This window comes from Erinaceus europaeus, chromosome 6, assembly GCF_950295315.1.
Source record: "Erinaceus europaeus chromosome 6, mEriEur2.1, whole genome shotgun sequence".
Lineage (NCBI taxonomy): Eukaryota > Metazoa > Chordata > Mammalia > Eulipotyphla > Erinaceidae > Erinaceus > Erinaceus europaeus.
Window position 1 is genome coordinate 4,892,374 of NC_080167.1, and position 11,685 is coordinate 4,904,058.

General features: G+C 48.7%; 1 protein-coding gene across 1 annotated transcript in view; it reads right to left on the minus strand.

Moving 5' to 3' along the window:
* The window catches only part of MYO1H (myosin IH), a 34,050-nt gene extending 25,290 nt beyond the window's left edge, over nucleotides 1–8,760 (minus strand). The window contains exons 1-5 of the mRNA XM_060192564.1: nucleotides 8,587–8,760; nucleotides 7,665–7,780; nucleotides 4,003–4,201; nucleotides 3,365–3,445; nucleotides 1,873–2,052 (exon numbers count right to left, since the gene is read on the minus strand). Coding sequence (XP_060048547.1) covers nucleotides 1,873–2,052; nucleotides 3,365–3,445; nucleotides 4,003–4,201; nucleotides 7,665–7,780; nucleotides 8,587–8,760 — 750 coding nt within the window. The remainder of the gene's footprint in view (nucleotides 1–1,872; nucleotides 2,053–3,364; nucleotides 3,446–4,002; nucleotides 4,202–7,664; nucleotides 7,781–8,586) is intronic.
* Nucleotides 8,761–11,685: the final 2,925 nt, after the last annotated feature.

An 11,685-nucleotide genomic window follows, 5' to 3' on the forward strand; every position in this document is an offset into this window, starting at 1 on the left:
TCTTCCTTTCTTCCTTTCTCTCTTTCTCTTTAGTATTTGACAGGACAGAGAGAAATTGAGAAGGGAGGGAGAGATAGAGAGGGAGAGAGACAGAGATACCTGCAGCCCTGCTTCACTGCTCGTGAAGCTTTTCCCCCTGCAGATGGGGACCAGGGACTTGAACCTGGGTCCTTATGTGTGGTAATGGTGTGCACTAACCAGATGTGTCACTGCCTGACCCCTTCCTCTAATTTTCAAGCACATTGCTGCCCTTTATTTATTTAATATTTATTTTTTTTCTTTTGTTGACAGAAACGGAAGAAATTTAGAGGGGATGGGGAGATAGAGAGGGAAAGAGAGAGACACCTGCAGCATTGCTTCACCACTCATAAAACTTCCCCCCTTCAAGTGGGGAGCAGGGCCTTGAACTCAGGTCCTTGGACATGGTAATGTCTGTGCTCAACTGGGTGAGTCACTGCTCTGCCCCCACCTTTTCCAAATGTATTTTGTTTTTAATTTTATTTATTTAATTATTAATTAATCACTTAATTTTTAAAATTAATTATGGAGTTATTGTTGCTATTGATGTCACTGTTGTTACAATAGGACAGAGAGAAATGGAGAGAGGAGGGGTAGACAGAGAGGGGGAGAGAAAGACAGACACCTGCAGACCTGCTTCACCGCCTGTGAAGCGACTCCCCTGCAGGTGGGGAGCCGGGGGCTCGAACCGGGATCCTTATGTCGGTCCTTGTGCTTTGCGCCATGTACGCTTAACCCGCTGCGCCACCGCCCGACTTCCCCAAATGTATTCTGAATTTACCTTGAATCTAGGAAAACTTCCAAAGGCTTATGTTGGTGCTGATATCTGCGTGTGTGGTTTTGGTCAGATGTTTGTGTGGTTGTTTTGTTTGCTTGTTCTTTGCAATGGTTCTTGCCAGGCATGATAAATAAATGGATGATGTTTGTCCCCACAAATACCACCAAAACATGAGGCAGGGCCAGCAAGACAGCTCACCTGGGAGGGGCCTGCTTTGCCATGAACTCAACCCAATTTTGAGCCTGGTGTCCCCTGCCCACCTCCCCCACCAGGGGAAGCTTCTGTGCTATGGTGTCTTTCCCTGTCTCTGCCTCTCTGTCAGAGAAAGTGGGCTCAAGAGCAGTGGGGGTTGAGAAGTGGAGAGGGAAGGGGGTAGGTGGAGTGTGTTGTGTGTGGTGGGTGGGATATTACACAGAGGTGCAGAAATACAAGAATTTTGTAATATTTCTTTCTTTTTTTGGCATTTTTTTCTTTTTTTATATTTATTTATTTATTCACTTTTTGTTGCCCTTGTTGTTTTATTGTTGTAGTTATTCTTGTTGTCTGTCTTTGTTGTTGGATAGGACAGAGAGAAATGGAGAGAGGAGGGGAAGACAGAGAGGGGGAGAGAAAGACAGACACCTGCAGACCTGCTTCACCGCCTGTGAAGCGACTCCCCTGCAGGTGGGGAGCCGGGGGCTCGAACCGGGAACCTGGCTTTTTTTTATTTTCATGAGAGAAGTAAAGAGAGAAAGACCAGGGCACTGTCACTGCTCAGCTCTGACTGATGGTGCTGCTGGGAATTGAACCTGGGGCCTCAAGAGTTTCAGGCAAGAGAGTCTTGCAGAACCGTGATGCTGCCTCCCCAGCTTGGATCTGATAACAGTGAAACGCCATGCTAAATCAAGGAAGAGCACGAGAGGGGAAGGAAACAGGCAGACGGACGAAGACAGAAGTCAGGGAAGTAAGGAAAGAGGAAATCACGGAGAGGGGAAGGGAGAAAGAAGAAAGAAGCCAGATGGTAGAACTGGTGATGGGAACCTCCTACAGCAGCCCCCGCCCCAGTTCTGATGGCCCCACTCCACGGGGTCCCCCACCTGTGAGAGGTAGCGGTAGAGCTGGGGGTCCGGCTCGAGACCCAGGCGGCTGAGCAGCTCATGGCCGCCGCCCTGCAGCAGCTGATAGAAGATGTGGAAGTTGCGCTCGCCTGTGTTCTGGTGCACCACCCGCGACTTCTCGATCAGGTAGCTGATGATGTGGCCGCCCACGGGGACGCCCTGCGGGCAGGACGCAGCCTGTCACCATCGCCCCCCCTCACTCCCCAGGCCTGCTTGGCCGGGCAGACTCGGCACCCCCCCAAAAATAGATCCCTGGGCCCGGGCTGTGGATGGACACACCCTGGGCAAGGTATGGTGACGCTCTCGTGTGGGACAGTGTCCCTCGGGTCCCTCTGTGGTGGCCATGTGCTGCTGTCACGGCCACCCCTTGCAGGGCACAGTTCTCTCCCTCCGTGTCACACACCCAGGCGGGAATCTGGGGCGGGGGCAGCAGGGGTGTGTGTTTCTATTTTTAACCCTGTGAGCACCTTCAGGAGACAGTGCTTTCTTGAAAGGTCCTCCCAGCATCCCCACCTCCCCCCAGCAGCGGATTAAGGTTCCCAGGACACTCCCCCCCATTCCAACACCTGGTGTTTAGCAGACTTTGGGGGTTCTGCCCTGAGCTCACCGTGAACTCTTGTGTTTCCCCCATCTGGCAGGAAGCCGAGAGAGGCTCTTCCATCTCAGTCACTAAGCACTTTCCCTCCCTGGGGGTGCTTCAGGTTGGGGCCCCGGGAGCCAGTTAAGAGGCAGGTCAGATCATCAGATGAGTGGCTAAGGACATTATGGGATATATATTCCATGGAATACTACTCTGCCATCAAAAAGATGACATTGCATCCTTTGGGACAAGATGGATGGAACTGGAGGTGATGATGCTTAGTGAAATAAAAAGATGAAAGACAACTACCAGGTGGTTTCACTCATATGTGGAATCTAGAGATATGATTACCATGAACTTGTCAAAAAAAATCAAACAAAACAGAAGAAAACAAACTGTAAGACTTGTGTGGTTATCTGTGGGAGGTAGGAGGGTGAGATAAAGAATCTTGGTGGGTGTGGTGTGGTGTGGAGCTTTGGACAGTGTGGAACACTCTCGTCTTATAGTCTTGTAAGAAACTATTAATATCAAATGAAAAATTAAAAAATAATAAGAAGAAGAAGGAGCTTTGGACAGTGTGGAACACTCTCGTCTTATAGTCTTGTAAGAAACTATTAATATCAAATGAAAAATTAAAAAATAATAATAATAAGAGGGAGCCAGGTGGTGGCGCACCTTGTCGAGCCCCCAGTCCCCACCTGCAGGGGGAAAGCTTCACGAGTGGTGAAGCAGGGCTGCAGGTGTCTCTCTCTGTCTCTCTCCCTCTCTATCACCCCTTTCCTTCTCAATTTATGGCTGTCTCTATCCAATAAATAAATAAAGATAATTTAAAAACAAAACAAAAAGTATTAAGTTTTAAATAAATAAATAAAAGGAGGCCAGTCAGGGTACCTTAAAATCAAACTGGATGTCCATGTATTTCCCAAATCGGCTGGAGTTGTCATTCCGGAGAGTCTTGGCGTTTCCAAAAGCCTGGGGGGCATGGGGGTGTGGGGAGGGGGTAATGAGAGGCTGAAGCCACTAGTCACCCAGTGTCCTTGAATCCACATTCCTGACCCCAAACCAGAGGAAGCTGATCAACCCAAGGGCATGCTGGGAAAAGTCCTTCAATGGCAGACACCGACTTTCACAGATGGGAGAATAAAAATAGAGGGGGAAATAAAGTATTTTTTTATTATCTTTATTTATATGTTGAATAGGGACAGCCAGAAATTGAGAGAAAGGAGGAGATAGAGAGGGGGAGAGAGACAGAGAGACACCTGCAGCCCTGCTTCACCCCTCGTGAAGCTTTCCCCTACAGATGGGGACCAGGGGCTTGAACCCAGGTCCTGAGTGCTTTGTGCTCTGTCTCCTTTATTCCCAAACCTCTGAGAGGGGGTGCTGTGTGTAGAGCTGCCCCAACCCTCAAAGTGGGAACCAGCTGAGAACGTGGCCTCTGCAGTGTGGGCGGCTCTAGGATGGGCATCCAGGCCTGCGGGCTTCAGAGTCCCATCCTCAGTGACAGAGGCCCTCCTCCACGGATAGCATACCTCCAGCACGGGGTTGGAGAGCAGCAGCCTGTCACGGGCCACCTGCAGAGACTCGGTCATGGGGCAGGTCACCGCAAAATACTGCAGGATCTTCTTGGAGGCCTCGGTCTTGCCGGCCCCGCTCTCCCCGGAGATGAGGATGAAGTGATTGCTGAGCTCCGAGCACATCATGCGGTAAGCATTGTCCGCGATAGCATAGCTGCCGTGGAGGGATGGGAAAGGGAGGGGTGGGGAGGGGCGTCAGAGTCCTGCCCTGGGCTGTCAACCCCACTAACACAGCCCAGAAGGGCAGAGGATGCTGCCTCCAGGAAGCCGATCCTGACTGCAGCTCAGGGGCCCAGAGAACAGACCCCACCTACCCAGCCATCACATGGACACTGTAGGAGATAGCAAAACTAGAGTGACTTTGAGAATCTGAGAACTAGGGCCAGCCGGTGGGGCACACATTAGCAGTGGCAAGGACCTGGGTTGAAGCCTCTAGCCCCCATCTGCAGGGGGAAAACTTCGTGAGTAGTAGACAGGGCTACAGGTGTCTCTCCTAGTCTTTCTCTCTCCTTCTCTATCTCCCCCTTCCCCTCTTAATTTCTTTTATTTTGTTTTAATTTTTCCCCCTCTCAATTTCTGTCTGTCCTATCAAATAAAAAATAATTTGGGAATAAATGGAAATTTTTTAAATCAAACTTATCTGAAAAAGAAAAATCAGGGACCAGGCAGTGGCGCACCTGGCTAAGCGCACACACTACAGTGCACAAGGACCCGGGTTCAAGCCCCTGGTCCCCAACTGCAGGGGGAAGTTTCACAAGTGGTGAAGCAGGGGTGCAGGTGTCTCTCTGTCTCTCTCCCTCTCTATTTCCCTCTCTTTCTCAGTTTCTCTCTGTATCTATCCAATAATAAATAAAATATAAATACATTTTTTAAAAAAAATCAATGAATGAATCAATGACCAAAGTATATCCCAAAGAGAACTTCTAGGAACTGCAGGTAGAAATAGCATCTTACATACTAAATAATTTTTTAAAATTTATTTGTTTATTTATTTATTTCCTTTTGTTGCCCTTGTTGTTGTTTTATTGTTGTAGTTATTGTTACTGATGTCATTGTTGGATAGGACAGAGAGAAATGGAGAGAGGAGGGGAAGACAGAGAGGGGGAGAGAAAGACAGACACCTGCAGACCTGCTTCACCGCCTGTGAAGCGACTCCCCTGCAGGTGGGGAGCCGGGGCCTCGAACCGGGATCCTTGAGTTGGTCCTTGTGCTTTGCGCCACATGCACTTAACCTGCTGTGCTACTGCCCGACTCCCCATACTAAATAATTTGACAGTTACATATCTAAGTATCAAATGACTCAGTAGAACCATCAAGATAATTCGTCCACACAGATGTGATCCAGGGTGAAGCCTAGTCCCTATTTCACTGGTGAAGTTTTGGTACTGTGATTATCTCTCTGTCTCTATCTCTGCCTCTGTCTGAAAGAATCAGCCCAGATGGGTGAAGCCCTGGCAATGACAAAATAGAAAGTAAGTTGATAGATCTGCAGAGGTCCTTCGCAGCTCAGGGGGAGACACAGGGAAAGGCCACGGGACTTGGAAACATGAGGTCCACATGCCGGCGAGTGGCTCTGGGTCCTTCTCTCTTGTTCGTGGCTAAGTCTTGAAATGGAGAGAAAGCCCAGTGATGGTGCAGCAGACACAGATGCCTGAGGCCCCCGCTGCCCCAGGTTCAGACCCCAGTACCAGCATATACTGGAGCTGAGCTCTCTCTCCGCTTCTCTCTCATGAAATAAATAAATCTTTAAAAGAGGCCAATTTCTCAAAAGCCAGAGTCCTAATTGTGCATACAGGGCACTCTAAAGGATTCTAAAACTTCTATGATACCTTTAGGAACCATGGCGGTAAAACCTGGCAGAAGAGTTTTATCTCCAAGATGAGAAACCAAGGTGTGAAATTCTCCCAAGGTTATATGCTGATAAAAATGTTAATAGGAGGAGCGACAGGTTAAGTGCACATGGCGCAAAGCACAAGGATCGGAGTAAGGATTCTGGTTCAAGCCCCCGGCTCCCCACCTGCAGGGGAGTCGCTTCACAGGTGGTGAAGCAGGTCTGCAGGTGTCTGTCTTTCTCTCCCCCTCTCTGTCTTCCCCTCCTCTCTCCATTTCTCTCTGTCCTATCCAACAACAACAACAATAATAACTACAACAGCAATGAAAAACAAGGGCAATAAAAGGGAAAATAAATACATTAAAATATATTAATAAGGAGTCGGGCAGTAGTGCAACGGGTTAAGCGCAGGTGGTGTAAAGAACAAGGACCAGTGTGAGGATCCCGGTTTGAGCCCCTAGCTCCCCACCTGCAGGGAGTCGCTTCACAGGCTGTGAAGCAGGTCTGCAGGTGTCTATCTTTCTCTCCCCTCTCTGTCTTCCCCTCCTCTCTCCATTTCTCTCTGTCCTATCCAGCAATGATAAAATCAATAACAACAATAATAATTACAACAACAAAACAACAAGGGCAGCAGAACGGAATATATATATATATATATATATACATATATATATATATATGAAATTCTTTAAAATACGTTAATAGATGCTGTGGGAAGTGGATTAGCTGAGTCCCAAAGTAGATGAAGGCAAGCCCAACCATCCACCCAGAAGTCAACTGGGGGAGGGGGAGTTTGGGAATTCAACAAATGACACGTGAACCAGGCTGACAGGTGCATGTCCTAGGCATCTAGATAGAGCCTTGCTAAAGTCTCTGTGGGCATTCTCTCTGGCTGCAGTGACTCACAGGCACCGGCAGGTGGCACTCCAGCAATGATTTCCCCATAGAAGAAGCCTCACAGATTTCTTTCTCATTTAACAGGAAGATCCTACCTCTCACGAAATTAAGCTGAGATCTGAGCAGGACCTGCCAATGTTGTCTACTACTTGGAGTGACTTGTGTTTACAAGAATAATTGAAATTCAGAACCTAATGAACATGTTCCAGGGAGATGGATGGATAGGTGGATGGATGGATGAATAGGTGGGTGGGTGGGTGGATAGGTGGATGTATAGGTGGGTGGGTGGATGGATGGATGAATAGGTGGGTGGGTGGGTGGATGGGTGGGTGGATGGATGGGTGGATGGATGGATGGATGGATGGATAAGTGGATGGATAGGTGGGTGGGTGGGGTGGGTGGAGTGGGTGGGTGGGTGGATGGATGGATAGGTGGATGTATAGGTGGGTGGGTGGATGGATGGATGGATGGATGGATAGGTGGATGTATAGGTGGGTGGGTGGATGGATGGATGGATGGATGGATAGGTGGATGTATAGGTGGGTGGATGGATGGATGAATGGATAGATAGGTGGATGGATGGATGGATGGATGGATGGATGGATGGATGGATGGAGAGGTGGACAGGTAGATGGATGAGTGGATGGATGGATGGGCAGGCTGATGGATGGATGGACGGGTGGATGGACAGGTGGGTGGGTGGATGGATGGAGAGATGGACAGGTAGATGGATGAATGGATGGATGGATGGGCAGGCAGATGGATGGATGGACAGGTGGATGGACAGGTGGGTGGGTGGGTGGATGGATGGATAGATGAGTAGGAAGAAGAAAGAGATGGAACAAATATAGAAACATTCTGCTTCCTGGACCTTCTGGGTGCTACTCACACGTGTGGTGGAAGTTCAAAGAAGTTGACGCCCTGATACAGCTCCATCTGGCTGACGGTATAGATCCCGAGCTCCTGGTATGGATTCACAGACACGAGGAGGGTCCCGATGTAGGTCTAGAATGGACCGGGCTCCAATGAGGGCTTCCAGGGCCACAGCAAAGGAACCTCGCACTGCACATCCACAGGCCCCTTCAGCACCAGGGACACACGCAGCAGTGGTGCAACAGACTGAGCGCACAGGTTACTGGGTGCTAGGAACCAGGTTCAAGCCCTTGGCCTCCATCCGTGGGGGGGGGGGGTGCTTTCACAAGCAGTGGAGCAGGGCTGCAGGTCTCTCTCTTTCTTTCTCTCTCTCTCTCCCTCATCTCCCTACTTCTGTCTCCATCAGAAAAACAAAGGCAGGTGGGGTCTCTGCTATCCTGAAGCTAAGGTGAGGACAGACATACAGCCAAGGGTGGAGACTGTTGTTTTAAAAAACAAGCCAAAGAAAAAAAAAAGAAAAGAAAAAATATATATAAATGAACAATAAAAGAACCCCATTGGGGAGTCGGGGGCAGGCATGTTCAAACTGGTCTCTGGTGTTCATTTAAACCTTAACACAGGGGCCAGGCGGTGGTGCACCTGGATAAATGCACATATCACCGTGCACATGGACCTTGGTTTGAGCCCTCACTTCCCACCTACAGTGGAGAAGCTTCACAAGCAGTGAAGCAGGTCTGCAGGTGTATCTATCTATCCCCCATCCCTCTCAATAATAATAATAAAAGGCCTTAACACAAAGGCTGGGGTGACCTGTGAGCTGACCCTGTGCGTCCCTCCTGGGGCTGCAATCCTGAGTCCTCAAGGCGGACCCCTGCCCCGCCCCGCCCCGTCGCCCCGGCCCGGGCCTGCAGGGCACCCACAGAGGGGCAGGCACCCACATAGATGAGGTTGTGGTGGAAGCGTTTGCGCAGGTTGTCCAGGAAGGCGGCCTCGCTGGTGTGCGCGTCCAGCAACACGAAGTCCTGCACCCCGACGCGGTCGCGCGCCCTGAGCGCGCCCTCCATGTGCAGCTGGATGTGTTCCCGCCGCGCCTCTTCCCTCTGCGGGGACATGGGATGGCAGTGACAGGAAGCGGGCAGAGCCCCCGGCTCCCCACCTGCAGGGGAGTCGCTTCACAGGCAGTGAAGCAGGTCTGCAGGTGTCTGTCTTTCTCTCCCCCTCTCTGTCTTCCCCTCCTCTCTCCATTTCTCTCTGTCCTATCCAACAACGGCATCAATAACAACAACAATAATAACTACGACAACAATAAAAAACAAGGGCAACAAAAGGGAAAATAAATAAATATAAAAGAAGGTGTGGTTTAAAAATTTTTGTTATTATCTTTATTTATTGGATAGAGACAGCCAGAAATCGAGAGGGTAGGGGAGATAGAGAGGGAGAGAGAGAGACACCTGCAGCCCTGCTTCACCACTTGCAAAGCTTTCCCTCTGCAGGTGAGGACCGGAGGCTCAAACCCGGGTCCTTGAGCACTGTAACGTGTGCTCAACCAGGTGCACCACCACCTGGTCCCAGAAAGGTGTGATTATCAACACCAAGTACAGTGAGGGGCGACAGCAGTGAAGTAAGTCTGCAGTCTTTTAATAAATATATATATATATATATATATTTCCTTTTGTTGCCCTTGTTTTTTTATTGTTGTTGTAGTTATTAATGTCGTTGTTGTTGGATAGGACAGAAAGAAATGGAGAGAGGAGGGGAAGACAGAGAGGAGGCAAGAAAGACAGACACCTGCAGACCTGCTTCACTGCCTGTGAAGCAACCACCTTGCAGGTTGGAAGCTGGGGCTTGAACCTGGATCCTCACGCAGGTCCTTGAGCTTTGCCCCTGCTGCGCTACTGCCCGACTCCCCAAGTCTGTAGTCTTAAGAGGAGAAAACAAAGGAGAAAAATGACCTTAATCTTCCTATCATGATTCAGAAAGCTTCTGAGCATCTTACAAAGTGTGAATTAAAAGTCCGAGGACCAACTGCCATGAGTAGTATGATACTAAACTCTGCTGTACAGAAAGGTTTGTAGTGACATTTTGGGTAAGCCAAGGTTTACATAACCTGTGTACAGAATCACACATTTTCATATTTGCTGTATAATGCTGTACTTTAAGTATAACAAGAAATGCTGAAGACTGCATTCAACATATTTTTTCCCCATGATGAATCAACAATAGCAGCAATGCCTACTGAAATGACAGCAGTAATGATCTAGATGATAACAGAAAAGGCTACCCAAGAGATTCCTCTGGCAGGGGAGAGCACAGTTTTATTAAGACTACTAGGAGTTGGGGACATGTTCCAAGGAACCAAACAGACCCATCCAAAAAGATCAGTGCATACCTGTGTTCATAGCAGCACAATTTATAACAGGCAAAACCTGGAAACAACCCAGGTGTCCAGCCACAGATGAGTGGCTGAGAAAGTTGTGGTCTATATACACAGTGGAATATTACTCAGCTATTAAAATTCACCTTCTTTACCTCATCTTGAATGGAGCTTGAAAGAATCATGTGAAGTGAGATAAGTCAGAAAGAGAAGGATGAATATGGGATGATGTCACTCAAAGAAGTTGAAAAATAAGAGCAGAAGAGAAAACACTAAGGAGAACCAGGACTGGAGCTGGTGTATTGCATCAAAGTCAAAGACTCTGGGGTGGGGGGGGAGGGCTCAGGTCCTGGAATATGATGGCAGAGGGGGACCTAGTGGGGGTTGTATTCTTATGTGAAAAACTGGGAAATGTTACGCATGTACAAACGATTGTTTTTTACTGTTGACTGTAAATCACTAATCCCCAATAAAGAAATTTTAAAAAATACACAGTACCTCTGCATATATAATACCTATGCAGACATACTTGAGATGGAACTTAAACCTTGTATGTAAATGAAATGTCTATAAAGCAACAGAAAACAGGAAAACATCTTCATCCAGAGAAAAGCAAAGTTTTGCCTTCAGGGTCATCACTGGGGCTTGGTGCCAGCATAGCTCCTGGAGACCATTTTTTTCCTTTTTTTCTTAACTGGATAGGACAGAGATAAATTGAGAGGAGAGGGGGAGATAGAGAAGGAGAGAGAAAGAGAGAGACCTGCAGACCTCCTTCACAGTTTGTGAAGCATCTCCCCCTGCAGGTAGGGAGCTGGGGGCTCAAACCCGGATCCTTGTGCGAGTCCTTGTGCTTCGTACTATGTGCACTTAACTGGGTGTGCCACCGCCCGGCCCCTGCAAAGTTTTCTTAGGACACGGACTGAGCAAATGAGACTGTGGTTGTCTGCATTGTCATGCACGAGACCCCAGCCAGATCCTGGCCCCCGACTCACTGCACCAGTGAGAGGGGATTGGAGGAGGAGAGGCTTTGGTGCTGTGGGGTCCTTCACTTTCTCCTCTGTTTCTATCTGCAAAAGTCAGTCTGGGTAGTGAAGTCCGAGCCCCAAACACCACCCACACCAGAAAGAGAAAGAGGGTCTCAGCAAATACAGAATCTCTCAGAGAGCCGCTGAGGAGCTGGGGTGCAGGATTTGTGTGCTCCTACCAAACTGGAGCCTCAGTTTTACCTATGCCACAGCAGTGTTCTGGACACATGATTTCAAAATAATTAATTAATTAGTATATGTATTGGATAGAGAAAGAAAGAAATTGAGAGGGGACGGGGAGATAGAAAGAGAAAGAGCCAGGTGGTAGTGCCCCTGGTTGAGCACACTGTAATGTACAGTGCACAAGGACCTGGGTTCAAGCTTCTAGTCCCCATCTGCAGGGCGAAAGCTATAGCGAAGCAAGGCTGCAGGTGTCTCTCTGTCTCCTCCCCTCTCTATCTCCTCCTCTCCTCTCAATTCCTCTCGGTCGCTATCCAATAATAAATAAATTAAAAAATATATTTTTTAAAAGAGAGGTAAAGAGACAGAGAGACACTTGCAGTCCTCTTTCACTCACTGCCTGTGAAGCTTCCCCCCTGCAGGTGGGGAGGTGGGGCTTGAACCTGGATCCTTGAGCA